This window comes from Danio aesculapii, chromosome 2 (genome assembly GCF_903798145.1).
Source record: "Danio aesculapii chromosome 2, fDanAes4.1, whole genome shotgun sequence".
Taxonomy (NCBI): domain Eukaryota; kingdom Metazoa; phylum Chordata; class Actinopteri; order Cypriniformes; family Danionidae; genus Danio; species Danio aesculapii.
Genome location: NC_079436.1, coordinates 51864644 through 51882387, shown reverse-complemented (window position 1 = coordinate 51882387; position 17744 = coordinate 51864644). Strand labels below are relative to the sequence as shown.

General features: G+C 36.8%; 1 protein-coding gene across 1 annotated transcript in view; it reads right to left on the bottom strand.

Annotated features, from left to right (window-relative positions):
* Window positions 1-705: 705 nt before the first annotated feature.
* Window positions 706-17744, bottom strand: part of LOC130213838 (activin receptor type-2B) — a 41944-nt gene continuing 24905 nt past the window's right edge. The window contains exons 5-11 of the mRNA XM_056445641.1: window positions 15437-15580; window positions 15214-15357; window positions 14789-14934; window positions 13158-13272; window positions 7913-8051; window positions 5995-6125; window positions 706-2261 (exon numbers count right to left, since the gene is read on the bottom strand). Of these exons, the coding sequence (XP_056301616.1) occupies window positions 2058-2261; window positions 5995-6125; window positions 7913-8051; window positions 13158-13272; window positions 14789-14934; window positions 15214-15357; window positions 15437-15580 (1023 nt within the window). The 3' untranslated portion in view covers window positions 706-2057. The remainder of the gene's footprint in view (window positions 2262-5994; window positions 6126-7912; window positions 8052-13157; window positions 13273-14788; window positions 14935-15213; window positions 15358-15436; window positions 15581-17744) is intronic.

Here is a 17744-nt window from a genome sequence, read left to right as displayed (position 1 = left end):
TTTTCACATTTCATGACCTTTCAGCACATTTCAACATTTAAACCATAAAAACAAAATTTATTTTAAGGTGTTTATTTAGAATTATTATAATAAAACAGGGATGAAAATGGTTGCTTTATTTGAAGTTAGATTTTGTCGCACATCGTTTATTTAAATCTGCCCCCCAAAAAAAATGTAAATCAGCGCAGCACTCATTTACCACATTGCAGTAATGATGTGATAATCTGAGGGTGAAAATGGTTGCTTAATAGCTACTAAATTAATTCAGCAACAAGACAATTATTTTTAAGAGAGATTAAAGCCTAGTTTAAGATATTTTGTGACGTTTTAAAACATTGTGATATTTTGGAGATGTTTCGGCATATTGTTCTCATTCCCGTAATGCAAAATTAAAACTTACAATTTTTCTTTACAAATTTTCCTCACTGTGGCAATGATAATGTAAGAGAGAGCTTAATTTTCTCCAAAACTGCAATATTTTAATTAACCGTAAGTATATTTAAGGTACTTTTGTGATCAGTGTTTAATTTTAAAGCAGCAATTTACAAAACAGATAATGTTAGGACAAGTGCTAATGCTAATTTGGTGGAGAAATTGTTGCTTGATCATTGCGGAAATAACACATAATATTTAATAATTCCTGAAACTATACTTATAATTAACTAAATATATATATTTTTGTGATAATTTTTCATTAAAGCACTTGTTTTGCATACGGTAATGACAATTTGAAGACATGCTTTAAAGCAGTGTTTCTCAACCACATTCCTGGAGGACCACCAGCTCTGCGCATTTTCCATGTCTCCCCAAGCAAACACACCGAATTCAGATTATCAGCTCATTAGCTGAGACTGAAAGACCTGTAATAGGAGTGACAGACAAAGGAGACATCCAAAACATGCAGCGCTGGTGGAGGAACGCGGTTGCTTTAAAGAGATAGATCATCCAAAACTTAAAATTCTGTCATAATTTACTCACCCTTTAACCCTGTTTGACTTTCTTTCATCTGTTATACAGAAAAGAAGATATTTTGAAGAATGCTGAAAATATCTAACCATTGACTTCAATAGTATTTATTTTTCCTACTGTGGAAGTCAATGGTTACACGTTTTCTGTTTCTTCAAATGCCCTCCTTTAAGTTCACCAGAAGAAAGAAACTCACTTGAGGGTAAGAAAATAATACTTTTAGTGAACTATCCCTTAATTTCCTTTATTTAAATTAGAGTTACTATGCAAAAAAATTAAAGTTTGCTTAAGTTTGATGCAATTTTGACTTCAAGATGAGGTACGACCCAGGATATTCCAGCTGAGATTTACCATACCGCTGAGAACTATTGCTCTAATAGTGAGCGCTCACACAATCACATGCACAGAGTTTACCTGAGTACTGTAGTGGATAAACATCACACACTTTCCTGATGCGCCCCAACACTCCGCAGAGACTGAAATAAGACCTGCCAGCGGCCGCGGCGCTAATCCTTCGCCTGCGGCTCTTGTCGCTAACACACGCCGATGGCACTTCACATACTTCAACATACTGTGTGGATGCTACATTTAAAATAAACAAAAAAAAACGACGTCCCGACAATCCGAAAGGCAACTCGAATCTCAACAGTCCCGCTGCCTTCATCTTCCAGGTAACAACAAAAAAACATCCATTTTTTTTCCAGGACTACGATAAAACGACGCTAAAATTTCACTGAGTACAAAGAGGACCTTGTGTGTTTGTGTGCTCTTGGAAGGTTGCGCTTGTGTAACAGTCATCAGATCCTCATGTAGTTTCATTCAGATGGAGGTATTCATGGAGTGAAGGCAACGTAAACAACATTAAAAACAAAAACATGGCGTTAAAACTGATGAGGTAACGTGTGCTCATAATCCCAGCAGTCAAAGCGATCCCCTGAATGCCCTCTCTGAGAGTCTTCTCACGGTTTTCGTTTTTGAGGTTTTGTCGTGTGTGTGTTTTTGTACAGTAGAAGAGATGTGCTGGTGAAGCCGATTGGTTGAGAGGAGGATGCGAGATGAGATCCGGTTTGTTAGCAGCGAGGTTCACATTTTCAGGTGCTGGAGTCTTTGGGCGGCAGGTCTGTGTCGCTGTGGGACGTCAGCATGGAGAGCAGGCACTCGGAGGTAGACGTGTTGATGGTGTTGTTGGACTTGGAGATGGTGGAGATTCGCTCCTCCACGCAGCCCGCAGACAGTCGAGCTTCGGCGTCGTGGTCCCAGCACTCCTCGATGGTCTCGCACAACTGACTTAAACCCTGAAGAGGCACAAAAAAACCATACAGTTGAAGTTTGCAAATATTTCTCAAACAATGTTTAACCGATCAAGGAATCTTTCACAGTATTTCCTATAATATTCTTTCTTCTGGAGAAAGTCTTATTTGTTTTATTTTGAGTAGAATAAAAGCAGCTTTAAATTTATTTTAAAACCATTTTAAGGTCATTATTATTAGCCCCCTTAAGGAATAGTTGTAGTTTCGATTGTCTACAGAACAAATCATCTATACAATGACTTGCCTAATTACCATAATTTGCCTAATTAATCTAAAAATATATTCAATTAAGTACATGTAGAGAGTGATCCATCAGATTTTAAACAAGAATTTTTTTTTTTTTTCACCAGAATGAAATTAATCCTTTCATTTTCTGGTTTACAAATGCAGTAATTTGCTCCATTTTATATTCCATTATAATTTCCTTCCACGCATTAACGGCAGGGCACCTATGGTGAAAAATCTACTTTTCAAGCTGTTTGAACAGACGTGTGTGTAGGCAGGGATTAATTTGTGCCAGAACACGCCAGATCCAGAACCTCTGAAATCTGATTCGGCACCTCATTTTACTGATTTACTGACATCTGCCATCTTCAGCATGTGAGTCAAAGCGATGTCACCAAAGGAACACCCTTGCTCTATTTTTAGATGTAAGGCTCATTGGGCTCAACACAAGATCAACATTCACCACCTGATCGCTCTCATCGGTGCCATAGTTTGTACCTTTAGGTGGCTTTGCAAACGTGTACTTTTCATTGCGTCTTCCTAAAACTTCAGCCGTTTGCATTTCCCGTGCTCACAGAAGCTCCCGGTCATCTCAACTAGGTGCATCTGGAAAGTGCGAGCGCGTTGCCTCATGTGTGCGTCCCTCCGATGGAAATAAGGAACTTGCCTTAAACAGGTCGCACACCAAAAGCGCCGCTCGGCGATGCGCAGCGCCATGCGTTTTAGAATTCTATACATAGGTGTTTATCAGGGTACACACACCGGCACCGCAAGTCGGCGGCTGTCTGCAGTGTCCAGCCACGACTCAGGACACTGTTCATTTTTCTGCTGCACCACAGAGCCCCATCTGAATAGTTTCATTTTAAATAACATGCGAATGTGCGCGTCTGTATGCAGTATCGCAGCTCTGAGAGGCACATCCGGCGTGTGACGCCCTTTAGTTTTAGCCTCAGTCAAAGTTAATTCCAGTGTGCGTTGTTATTAGTTTCTGTGTACAAGCTCGGAACTTTAAACTAGCACACTGTTGGCTGTAAAACTACACAAATGATTTTTTACTCTCTGCTTGGTCTGTGTCCGGGTCGTACATGTACGGTTGAATGCTGGTCCTCTCACTCATGTTGCTTCTCTCTGTTGCCATACAGCTATTGGCTTCGCCCTCTTGTTAAGTTGGGTGGAAAGTTAAAACTAATTTTCATGTGAAGCAACACACCCCTAAAACAACAACCTGTGTACACCCCCCCAAAATAACACTTAACACATTATAATAAAAAATCTGAATTGTGTTTTGAACTGAACCTAAACTGGCACACTCAAGAACCATAATATTAATATTAAATCTTAAAAAAGGGGTAAAATAGGTGCCCTTTAAATGATTTTGTGTGTGTGATCATTTAATTTTAAAGTGAAAGAGAGAGTTCTGAGTTTATCATCATAACCATATTTCATGGAAAAAACGGATGCTCTTTACAAACAGTTTATAAAAATACTTCTAAAATCAAAAGGTTTATAACAATAAAAAGACATCAACAGCAATAAGTAATAAATACTGTAGAATATGATAAAAATCTAAGAGTCCACTTTAAAAAATAATTCCTCTCAGGACAAAAATTGTAGTCTCATAAATTTTTCTTCAGCTTAGTCCCTTTATTAATCAGAGGTCGCCACAGCGGACTGAACCGCTAACTTAACCAGCATTTGTTTTACACACCAGCTGCAACCCAGTACTGGGAAACATCCATACACTCTCACATTCAAACACATACACTATGGCCAATTTAGTTTATTCAATTCAACTATAGCGCATGTCTTTGGACTGTGGGGGAAAACGGAGCACCAGGAGGAAACCCACACCAGCACAGGGAGAACATGCAAACTCCACAAAGAAATGCCAACTGACCCAGCCGAGGCTCAAACCAGCGACCTTCTTGCTGTGAGGTGACAGTGCTAACCACTGAGCCATGGTGTTGCCCCTAAATTGTTGTCTGATAAAATTAAAATTAGGGCATTGGAAAAGTCTATGTTTGACAGTAAGGTTACTATTGCAATAATGACATTCTTCTCCTTTGTGTAGATGTTTTAATGTTTAAAAAAAATCATGGTGGAACAATACATTGTACAAATGAAAGTGTTGCTTTATTATTATTATTGTTATTATTATTATGAAGAACTCACACAGATTTTAGTAACTTTTAAAAAACCTTCATTGAATGGCTACATATTAAAACACAATCATTTATCAGACATGAATTCATCAAACTTAATTCGACAATATAAAAAACTATTATAAAATTAAGGAAAAATATGGATGTTTGTTTAAACTTCTCTTACTTTATTTTTTATTTATTATTATCATTGTCACTATTATTAGATAACAGGCCTGTATCCAGCCTGGTGAAAGGGGTTGTTCTTTTTTTTTTTCTCAAAAATTTGACCTTTTTGCAGTCATTCGCTATATTTTTTATTTAATTATGAGGTTTAAATACTGCATTTAAAAGACATTTTAAGCACTATTTTTAGCTGGTTTAGCTTGTCGGATGGTCATCATAACCACACTTTTTGATGTACTAAAAATATTTCCTAAAGATTTACAATAAAAAATTATGAAAAAAATCATCATATATCATTAGAAAAAAAATTAAATAAAGTTTTTATTTCATCATTTATAACTTAATTAAATAGTTTAAAATTAAAAAATGAAGCCTATTGCCATTTATTAGGCAAATAACAAACTGTCCAACACATCCAACTTTCCTCAGTCAGAATTTGGCCATTTGAATATTGAACAATTATTAATAATAATAATAATAATAATTACAATAATAATAATAATAATGTAAAGCTTGATCATTTTTCTAGCCTTTCTTGTAAAAAGTACATTTGAAAATCCATAGAAAACAAGGATTAGTATTAAAATTTGGTCATTTTTCATTTTTTATCAAGGTCCAAAATTTAGAATAAAAGCTCCTTGTAAAATGTTTTCTCTATTTAACAGCAATGCAGTAGTGAAGGATGACTTCACTCATGTCAGATTCCGCTTGGTCTTAAAGTCTTTGATGGGTTATTTTCACAATTTATGATGTTTTAGCAGTCAAATAGGACAAACTCATTCTGGACCTTTGTCAGTGGGGTGGGGGTAGGGGAGGGGGGTCCTACTAACCACACAAAACCACCTCCCCTGGCAACGGGCTTGCATAATATTACTATATTTTGATTATAGATATAAAATAAAAATCACAAAAGGCTGGCCAGATTGTGCAGCGCTACAAAAAAGCAAACTCAAGCTAATTTTACTTTTATCAGCGCAATTAGTTTTTATACTGTCATGATCATTTTTATGCATTTAAATGTGAAAAAGTCTTAAATATTAAGAATTCAACTTCAAGGAGACAAAAGTGGTTACATTTTTTATCATTAAATTAAAATGCAACATTTTTAATCTGCCCATTTCAGATAATTATTTCTATTAATCGTGTATTTAGATGCAGGTTCTCACCTGATGCTTGACCCAGCAGTCTTTAAAGACGGGCCGAATCTTCTTATGCACCACCGCATCCTGCAGGTCCTCGAGTGAAGGATGCTGACCGACCTCCTCCTCAAACGGCAGCTGGTACTCGCCTACAGGACCTGAGTGAGACATTCACAGTGTTTGCAATACCACACACAATACACTCAGTAAGCAGATCTAGCTTGACAATTTCAAATGGTGTGGAAAGATGACAATAACACCGTTTAATAAAGTTAAATTGAATCAGGAAGGCCATTAGGTGTCCATATGGTAAACTTGGAAAAATAAAAACTCTAGTGAAGAGCTAAAAACATACCTTATATATTTGTGTAGGTGTACAAAAGTGTGCAAAGTATAGGCACTACATTATTTATGTATATTTTACTTGATTTATTTTATAACTAAATGTCAAGGAAACTTGATATCGAAGCAACCACTTAAAAACTGGCATAGAAACAATGATATTATTATAAGTTTCCATCAATATATAGTTTACAGGGACACTATTTTTAAATCTATATCTGGGTTTTTGGGTGTATCCATCTCCCCCTGCCCACTGCCATTATTGGGATTTTTCCCATGCCATATAATTTTACAAAGATAAAATCTGATTGCACAGCTTTTTGATGTGCTCCTGACCAAACAACTAATATTGCTTAGGTGGAAGAATCAGAAAACTCCAACCCCAACACAGTGGATCTATGATGTCCTCTTCTTCTTAAAGTTGGAGAACTTTCTGGAGGTTCATCTAACCAGTTTAAGAAAAATTAGGACCAGTTTAGGAAATATATCCAAGAACCAAGGTTTCCATATCCTGGACCAGGCCGTATCCTGAGCAGCTACTGTGGTAGTCATGGAAGAGTGGAGAACACGAGACTGATTCCTGTGACGCTCCAGAGACAGACGAGTCTTCGCTGAGGCCAGCTTCCAGCCTCCGCCACTGAGACTGCAGCTCTGCACAAGACGTTTGGCCAGCGGAGAAATTAAAATGGCCGTGCCCAACTGAGCCTGGTTTCTCTCAAGGTTTTTTTTCTTCACTTCCGCCTTTAGTGAAGTTTTTTTTCCCTCTCCGCTGTCGCCTCTAGCTTGCATGGTTTGGGATCTGTAGAGCTGCGCATCGTTGGATTTGCTCTTCAGTGTTTGGACTCTCAGTAGCGATTATTAAACCACACTGAACTGAGCTAAACTGAACTGAACTTAAACACTACAAACTGAACTACACTGTTCCTATTTACTGTGACCTTTTATGTGAAGCTGCTTTGACACAATCTACATTGTATAAGCGCTATACAAATAAAGGTGAATTGAATTGAATTGAAAAAACATGTTTTCTTGTCAAATAAAGACGAGTCCTGGTTCCAGAAAATTGATTCTTTTCATTCCCTAAGTTCAAAGTAGAGTGTATTGTGTGATACAGATTGTATTATTGTAGTTGTTGATAAGCCACATTATTATTTACCTTTTTAATTGTTGGTATATTTTTTTTAATTCATTGTATGTGCTTAAGTTGACACCATCTATACTTTTAAAAATATAATTGTTTTTCTGTTGTTTTTTTTAGGTAATTTGCCATAAATCTCAAACAAAATTAAATAAATAAGTAAAATAAATAAAAAATGATTAAATAAATAAATATAAAAAATAATAATAATAAAAAATAATAATGAAAACAAATAATAAATAAATAATAAATAAAAACAAAATAAATATAAAAATAATAAATACAAATAATAAATAAATGAAAAAAATAAAATAAAGCACGCATGCATTCAGCAACATTGCTCATGTACTCCAACAAACAGGGTAAACCTGAGCAATTAGCTGTGTATAAAGAAACTAAGTAAACTTCGGGCTTTGGGTGTTGCACACACACTGTGAAGAAAGCTGTGTGTTTGTGTGAACGGACCATCAGAAGCGGTGCAGCGAGACACCAGCTCCCACAGCACCAGTCCCAGAGCGTACATGTCGATCCTCAGGAAAGAGTCCCGCTGGAAGTTAATGGCTCCTTCCAGCACCTCTGGAGCCATATAACGCCGCGTTCCCACCTGCAGAAAACCCATACAAACACAAAGAGGCATCAGTAATCATCTCATCACATCCTAGTCCAGTGTGGAGACAATTTAGCATTTTGTTTTACACACAAATACTTCCTTTTGTGAAAGTGGCAAAAAAGCAGGCAGTCAATCTAATACATTTATGAGCGATAAAGTTTGACATTTCTGAAGAGTGATTGGAGAAATTAAGCTTTTTGAGACTTTGAAACTGTGAGTTTGAAAGCAATGGGTGATTTAAAGCACTGGAATGTCACACGCTGATAAAAATACTTTGCTTTAAGCATGTTTAAGACAAGTTTTCATTGAATTTAGAAAATAATTGCAAATGCTTCATCTATTAAATGTGATTTACAAAGCATCTAATACCAATAAATGTTTCTGCCTTCAAATGCGAAATATGTGCCTCTGTTTAGACTACAATTAAGGTTATTGCACACTGAATCTGAAATTTTCATCTGAAATTTAAAAAAATTAATTCAACCTCACGTTGTGTGAATCGTATTGACACACTGCCTCTGAAACTTTCGTCTGTCATAAAAAAAAAATTCAAACTGGGTTCGATTTTTTTTTTGTTTACCACATCCGAAAAAGCACTTTGAGATGTGTTTTGACAGTTCAGAGCCACCGTACAAGCGAACAGCTAAATACAGAATGCACTTACATGAGCCACTGACAACTTCATGACAAACACAGTGCATATAAGACAGAATGTGGTGGACAGTTGATAACCCCTATATGCTGGATTCCGTGACTGGCGTACGTCTGCCCTGCTGCTGTTTGGGGTGTGTGTATGTGTGTGTCCATTTACATTTACATTTAGTAGATGCTTTTATCCAAAGCGACTTACAAATGAGGACAAGGAAGCAATTTACACAACTATAAGAGCAGCAGTGAATAAGTGCTATAGACAAGTTTCAGGTGTGTAAAGTCTAAGAAGCAAAGCATTAGTAATTTTTTTTTTTTTTTGAGAGCGAGAGTACAGTTAGTGGTATAGCCAGAGAGGCAGTTGCAGATTAGGAAGGAAAGTGGAGACTAAACAGTTGAGTTTTTAGTCGTTTTCTGAAGACAGCAAGTGACTCTGCTGTTCTGGTGCAGTTAGGGAGTTCATTCCACCAACTGGGCAGATTGAATGTGAGAGTTCGGGAAAGTGATTTCTTCCCTCTTAGGGATGGAACCACGAGGCGACGTTCATTCACAGAACGCAAGTTTCTGGAGGGCACATAAATCTGCAGAAGTGAGAGCAGATAAGAAGGAGCACAGCTAGAGGTCGCTTTGTAAGCAAACATCAGAGCTTTGAATTTGATGCGAGCAGCAACTGGCAGCCAGTGCAAACGGGTGAGTAGCGGAGTGACATGTGCTCTTTTGGGTTCATCAAAGACCACTCGTGCTGCTGCGTTCTGAAGCAGCTGAAGAGGTTTGATAGAATTAGCTGGAAGCCCAGCTAGTAGAGAGTTGCAATAATCCAGTTTGGAGAGAACAAGAGCTTGAACAATGAGTTGAGCTGCATGTTCAGATATGAAGGGTCGGACCTTTCTGATGTGGTCGTACATCAGATGTGGTCGTACCCATTTATTTGACGTACTGCCCATAGACATAATCGCCTAATGATCTGCATTGGTCCATTGCTTCGACACATCAACGTGGCCGCAATCTATTATAATGTCTATCAGTACTGGCAGTCTCTGTTTCGGATTTGTTTATATACATACATACATACATGTGTATAGAATCACAAGCAACGTTCCACTGATTTCCTGACATAATAATAACCTAGGGATAATCCAGCGCTGCTCTTTGATAAGGAGTAGATCTCTCCTTTCTCTCTATGCAGTATCGGATGAACACAATATTAAGCCTATTCCTCTTTCTTTTGCTACTTTAGAGAAGAGAGCAGAACAATGCATCACTGCTTGACTCTGAAATCTTTTGTTTTTCCATGATGGATTATTTAATACGCATCGGACTCGGTGTGCGATAGAGATGCGCGGATCAGCTGAAATGACATCCAAATCAGCGGCTTCATACTAATCATCCACCCGCCACCTGCACGCACATATAGTTTTATCTTGTATATGTATCCGCACCCGACCCGCAGCCAATCATCACTTTAATCATTTAATTCTGTTTTAGGCATGATAGGTCACCGTCAGGGCCAGAGCAATGGATATTAACAGCAGATTCAGTGAGCTATAATCTGTGCATCTCTGATAGTAAAATAATATGTTAATCATAAACGTTTTAAATGAACATTTATTTATAAAAACAAAAGTTCGTCTTTAGACAACATTTTCTTCATTTTCAAATAGATACAGAAAGTAAAAATAAGACATTTGAGCTTTTACAGATACAGGAACAAGATAACAAAAAGGGTGCCACTTCAGCCTAAATGGCAGCTATGTTATGTTTACTTGGCCTTTTTCTTCGCACTGTGTAAAAGCAGAATAGCTTTGTGTCTGAATATTGTGCCTGGATTCAGGCGATTCCGCCTCTCCTCCAAAACACAGCCAGATGCACTGAATGAGCATTCGCTTTCACCGCGTGTTGTAGGAATGAACAAGATTCTCCTCGCAAGGCGCTGCAGTTGTGGAAATATGCCATCTTGTTTCTCCCAGAACGATAGCAGATTTTCCTCTGATGACTCCTCTAACTGTAAATTTTGAACAGTAGGCTACTCTTCATCCATTATTTTGGGTGTCTTAAATGAGTGTTTGAATACCAATCCCAAATGTGTTGCCTCCAAAAACAGACAAATAAAAAAAATATTTATTTTATGGTTTTAAAAATGTCAATTAATGTATACAATTCAACTTGTATCAGTAAACAAAAAAATATAAGTCATACACAAGTGTTATTTTAGGTTAAGTATCTGTTGTGGCTTTTATTAGTAGATAATCTAATTCAATCAATAAATTATGAAATAAAACAAAAAAACAGGTCAATATTGACATTTATGAACTTTTACTTCAAGCAATGAAAAGGCGAAATGAAGGCAGTATTTTTGTTAATAATTTATACATCTTTTAAGCAAAAGAGATTTGAATTTAAACCCTCGAGATTCTTATATTTAGCAGATGCTTTAAAATGAAAGCTACCCACAAATAAAGAAAAATCACACACTTTACTAAAAGAGTACTGTTTAAAGGTCCTGTGAAATTAATATAATTTTTTAAAATTTTATTATCAGTGTGTTAGCCTTAAGGATATCTATAAGCTAGTGTGTTTAAAACGATTACATAAATCTCCTTTAAAAGATATAAACATCCAAAGCTTACAGTTTGTCACTTTCGCCTAAATGGATCTATGTTTTTTTTTTACATCACCTCATACTTCAGTTTCTCATCAAACCTTCAACCAATCAAATGCTCTCTAGTATCTTACATGCCCCGCCTAACTTCAAGACGCTTTGCATTTGCTTTTGATTTGGTGTGCTTGAGCTCAACCCCTCTCACTAGCAGAGCTGGGATAAAAACAAAAGCTAATGGCTGTTTTTTGTTTTGTTTTGTTTTTTAAGGGGAGGAGCTACTATATGTCCCGCCCTCTCTTCGCGTTTCAGTTGAGATAACGTCAAACATCGAATTTAAAAAAAAATGCAAATTTCAAAGCACTTCGCAGGACTGCCTATAAAGGTTGATTTGTACTTCTGCGTCGAGTGATTGGTGTGACCCATGGTGCATGCCTTGCACATAGCTGTGCATTTATACTTCTGTGCTCTGTTTGTGTTGCTCTGCAATAACACTTCGGAAACGCTAGCTGGCAGTAGGATATGTTCCTCTGTGTCGAGTTTCTTCATGGGTGTTTTGTTTTTTCTGAACGCTACCTTAATGTACAAGTAGCTAAAACTTGCTCGTTCAGAGGCGGGAACCGGCAGACGTGCAACAACTTTAAATCGCAAAACAAAAGTTTCCATCTGGAGCTCCTTCACGGGACTCGACACTTGTAAACAGTCACTCCATCGAGCTTGTGGCTCTCAGCACCGCCCACACTAATCACTGCTTCCACGCCAACCAATCACAGAGCTTGCGCTACATGTCATTGCAACGTGTAGTTACATTTTTGAGAGGCAAAAGTTTAACTCAGCCTTAAAGGGCACCTAAGTTTCCCCTTTTTCCAGATTTAATATAAGTCTTTTGTGTTTCCAGAATCTGTCTGTAAAGTTTCAGTTTAAAACACCCATCATATTATTTATTATACCTTTCAGAAGTTACTATTTTATAGCTCTGAGCATCAGGTAGCGGTTTTTGTGTAGTGCGCCATTAAGGCTAGTCCTTCACGCCCACTGTTTCCACGTGCCTATCAGCGTGCCTTAATCTCCTCCCTCGGCTGCTTCAGACAACAGACAGACATGAAGGAAGCAGATCTCGCGTAGCGTTCGTGAGAAATACTACAGTAAGAACTGTACCAACGAGTATTTGATGCATTTGTTGTGGAGTTGCACAGATGAGTCACACACAATGTCGTTACAAAGTTCACACACACACACACAGAGATACCCACAGTCAGCGCATTCTTTTTGCACTTATATGACAGGATACAGGTTGATCTCCACTGCTGTATGGATATCTGTTGTGTTAATGTACAAAATAAACCTGATTTAACGTCCACAGAGCGGGATTGAAGCATCTCTTTTATAATTGTTCTGACTCGCAGCTGTGCTCATGAAGTAAAGCTGAAGTGAATCGCTGTAATTCATTACATACATGCTCTGTTTTAAAACATTTTAAACTTAAACTGAACAGATCTTTTATTCCCGGTTGCTTAGCGCTCGTCCTGTCTTGTTGATATGATTACACGCATAACTACGGAGACATGTTAATACGCAGCTGTCAATCCATTCGGTGGGCGAGGGGGTCGCACTCCTATATCAAGTTGCGGTCGGTCTCAAAGTCCCTCCAATTGGTCCACCGTTTTTAAAAAAAAAAGGACTGGGTGTGTTTATATCACCCCAATATAATGGTATATACACTATACCTACACATATGTCTGTGCAAACAGCTTGAAAAGTAGATTTTTCACCATAGGTGCCCTTTAAGACATTCAAATAATTTGCAGGGTCAGAAATATTAATGTAGCTGAAAGCATATTGTCATGGGTTTGTACCTGGCCGTGTGTGTCTCCAGGTGGTTTCCCAGGCTCAAAGCGCACAGCCAACCCAAAGTCTGCAATCACTGCTGTTAAATCCATCTTCAGCAGCACGTTCTTACTCTTAAAGTCCCTGCAAAACACAAAGCACACACTCATACAAAGCTCATAGTGACACAAGAGTACATCTCTAATCTGCTTATCCCTACTTACTACTACTATGTCCGAAACCTGACATCCGAAAACTGAAATATACAGTTCATTTACTTACCAATGATTTTAGCTGAATCAGTGGTCCTTGGTGACTCATATACTGTTCACCCATTTTTGAGAGTAAAATTAAACGCATACAAACACATCCAGATCAATGAACTCATGTTTGAGTGTGTGTTCACGCATGCGTCACCAGAAACTTGCTCTCACTACACTCATGCACACGCCGGAAACTGTTAGCCAGGATTTACGTTGAAGCTACTATTATTTGAAATAATTTTAAATTTCCTGCTGACCAACTGGTTCATTTCATAAGACCTTGGAGTATCATCAGGAAGCACAGGGATTGATTTGGACTGGTTTGTATGTGCTTATTTGTATGTGTATGTGCTGTATCTCAAACAAGTGACCATTGACAACAGATATTATACAAATCGCCAAGCAAAAAATCTTGCATAAAGGAATAATGTGTGGGATTTGTTTTATTAAATTATTATAGGAATGTTCAAAAAAAAAGAAAAGCAATTTTAACTAGTGAGATTGGGTGTTTTCTGTCCGTTCATGATTTTACAAAAAAAAGTAATACATGCCCTCTAGTGGTGAAAATTACACTCACACTGACATCAATATACTCCTTTGTTTGTTGTGAATACACGCCATCTAGCAGTGAAAATTACACAGTCATCAAAATACACCTTTGTTTGTTGTCTATTACACGCCCTCTATTAGTGAAAATGACACTCATGAAAATACACCTTAGTTTTTTGTGAATACACATCCTCTAGTGGTGAAAATTACACGGTCATCAAAATTCACTTTTGTTTGTTGTGAATACACACCCTCTAGTGGTGAAAATCATGCCATCATCAAAAAACACCTTTGTTTTTTGTGAATACACACCCTCTGGTGGTGAAAATGACACTGTAATCAAAATACACCTTTGTTTGTTTGTGAATACACACCTAGTGGTGAAAATGACACTGTCATCAAAATGCACTTTTGTTAGTTGTGAACACACCCTCTGGTGGTGAATATCATGCCATCATCAAAAAACAGCTTAGTTTTTTTGTGAATACACACCCTCTGGAGGTGAAAATGACACGGTCATCAAAATTCACCTTTGTTTTTTTGTGAATACACACCCTCTAGTGGTGAAAATTACACTGTCTCCAAAATACACTTTTGTTTGTTGTGAATACATGCCCTCTAGTGGTGAAAGATACACAGTCATCAAAATACGCCTTTGTTGTGAATACACGCACTCTAATGGTGAAAATTACACACTTAGAGACACTTTACTGAAGAAAAAAGTCAGGTCTAAGGGTGAGCAAATGAACTGTAAGTTACTTTCTTTAGATGACCTACCAGCTTAACAGCACATATTACATGCTAAAATGTTTGGTTCCTTTCCGCTCTGCATTGATCTTGATGTATACCTGTGTGCAATGGCTGGTTTGGGTCCCTCAGCACGATAAGGAAGGTCTTCATGAAGATACGCCAGACCTCGGGACATGCTTGCGGAAATATGGCACAGCTGAGGCCAGCTCACCACGTTCCCCTTCAGGTAATCTGTCAGCGAACCCTGCAATGCAGACCGACAATCTTACACAAGACTCAACATTTCTCACTAGTTTTTAATTGTTTTTATGCTTTTAAGGTGTTCTTAGCTTAGTTTATTACTTTAAATCAACATCTAACATGACTTAATCAAAACAAATAAAAGTTTCAAAGCATCTGGGTTTAAAATGCAGCATTACGAGTTTACATTTAGTCGTTTAAGACATCATGAATAGTGCAATTAAACAGACACGGCATTTCACTCATCAGTAAAGTCCAGAAATGTTGCAGGAAAACCACTGACCCTTTCGTGGAACTCTGTGACCAGCCACAGCTCCATCTGAAGGTTGGTGCCTCGTTTCTCTGCTGAGATGTAGTGGAGAATGTTCTCATGTTTAAAACCCTCTGTGAGGTAAATGTCTCTTTCGTTTTGCCACGACTGCTTGTCCTGTTAAACACACACAATTTTAGAAATCAAGTATTACACAAATGCCATCAATAATCTAATCAAACGGAGGAATATTGACCTGTATAGGGAATATTTTGACGGCCACATATTCGCTCAGTAACTGGGCCTTCCACACACAGCCGAAGCGACCGCGAGCCTTCAGTTCCAGCAGCTGCAGAGGCTTCAGTCCAACCAGAGGAGACGGTGGAGGAAGACCAGCATCCTAATGGAGAAAACACAACAAAAACTTAAACACTTAAAACAGAGACGATGGTCACACTTCACAGTAAGGGGTTAATATTAATGCATTTACCAACGTCAAAACTCTGTTTTTGATTAGTAAAGGTCATATCTAAGAGCTTAATTTGGACATTTTTAAAGGTGATTTTCACAATATTTGGATTTTTCTAAACCCTCAGATTGCAGATATTCAAATAGTTGTGTATCAGCCAAATATGCTAATTTCCTGACAAAATACACAGCAATAGAAAGCTTATTTAGGCCCAATCCCAATAAAATTTTTGTACCCCTTTCCCTTGGCCCTTGAAACAGAGTGTTAAGGGGAAGAGCTTCAAAATTTACCCCTAAGAAATGGGACAGCACTACAGCACCTGCACATATGTCATCGCGATCTCTTGCTTCATATGAGATCAGACGATTGTGATATTCATCCATTTAAACACACCAAAAACAACATTAGCATTATAGCAGACACTGTAAAAAGGCCATTCCCAGCCACTAGACTTTTCTGACAGGGTATTCGAGTGTCATCGAGAGCCAGAATGTTGTGGGACTGCTGTACAGGAATTATTATTAGGATATATGAATAGCAAAATATAGCGTGTTTTTTTTTTAAGCATGACGGTAAAACATGAACGCGGTTATGAATGTATTAAAACATGTGCTTGTTTGTTGAAAAATTTCAGAATAATGACAAAAAAAAAAAATACGGTAACACTTTATAATAACTACACACTATGAATCATTTATTAAGCATTAGCATCTAGTAAATTCATTATTTCTTAAGTAATAAATCTACATTAATAAATGTTAGTAATCATTTTATAACTAAAGATATTAATGCTGTATTCCTGACATACAACCACATTTTTAATGTGCTAAATAATTGTACTTTCATACTTTGTTTATGATTTATTTTTTATTACTAAATTAAGTATTGCATTATTTACAAACCAGTTGTATTTAAGAGTAGTTGGTGGTTTTTAAGATAATTCAGAATGAGTTAGTAAATTATTAATAAACTATTGAAATCATTTATTCATTTTCTTTTCGGCTTTGTCCCTTTTTTAATCCGGGGTCGCCACAGCGGAATGAACCGCCAACTTATCCAGCACGTTTTACGCAGCGGATGCCCTTCCAGCTGCAACCCATCTCTAGGAAATTAAATCAATGTTTATATATCTTATTATTCAGGCATATAGTAATGGTTATTATGCATGTTAATAAATGCTTTATTAACTCAACTTCATTCAGTTTTGTGACCTAAAGTGAGGACTATTTATGCTTTATAAATCCCTTATAAAAGGACAATTAATGGCTCAGTATCAAATGAACAATAATCTTTGCAATCTTATCTAAAAAATTAAATTACTGTAAAGTTTAAACATTGCTGAATAACAGGAGTGTCAAAATACGACAAACTGGATAAAACAACAACAACAATATAATAATTTAACAATATAATAGGATGCAATGTTTAAACTCTACAGTTATTTTAGATAACTTTGCAAAGATTTATTTTTCATTTGATACAGTTTCATTTGTGTATCTTCAAACGAATAGGAATGAATAATGTAGTTTATGTTCTTTTTTCCTGTTTAGGATTTAACTGAGCCTTTAATTGTCATTTATAATGGATTTATAAAGCATAAATAGTCCTCACTTTAGCTTAGGTCACAAAACTGGATGAAGATGAGTTAATAAAGCATTTAATAACATACAAATTAACTATTAGTAAATGCCTGAAGAATTATAAATGTTAATTTTAATAGTTTATTAATCATTTGCTAACTCATTCTGAATGATCTTAAAAACAACTAACTATGCTTAAATAACTGATTTGTAAATAATGCAATACTTAATTTAGTTATGAAAAATAAATCATTAACAAAGTATGAAAGAATAATTATTAAGCACATTAAACATGTGGTTTTAGGTCATGAATACAGCATTTGTAGCTGCGGTTACAAACTGCTTACTAACGCTTATTAATGTAGAGTTATTGCTTAACAAATAATGAATTCACGATTTGCTAATGCTTAATAAATGATTTATAGTGTGTAGTTATTATAAAGTGTTACCAAATATACTAATTTGTTGATCTCCTTACTTCCACGTGCAGCCATGCTGCCGTTGTAGCTGGTGTA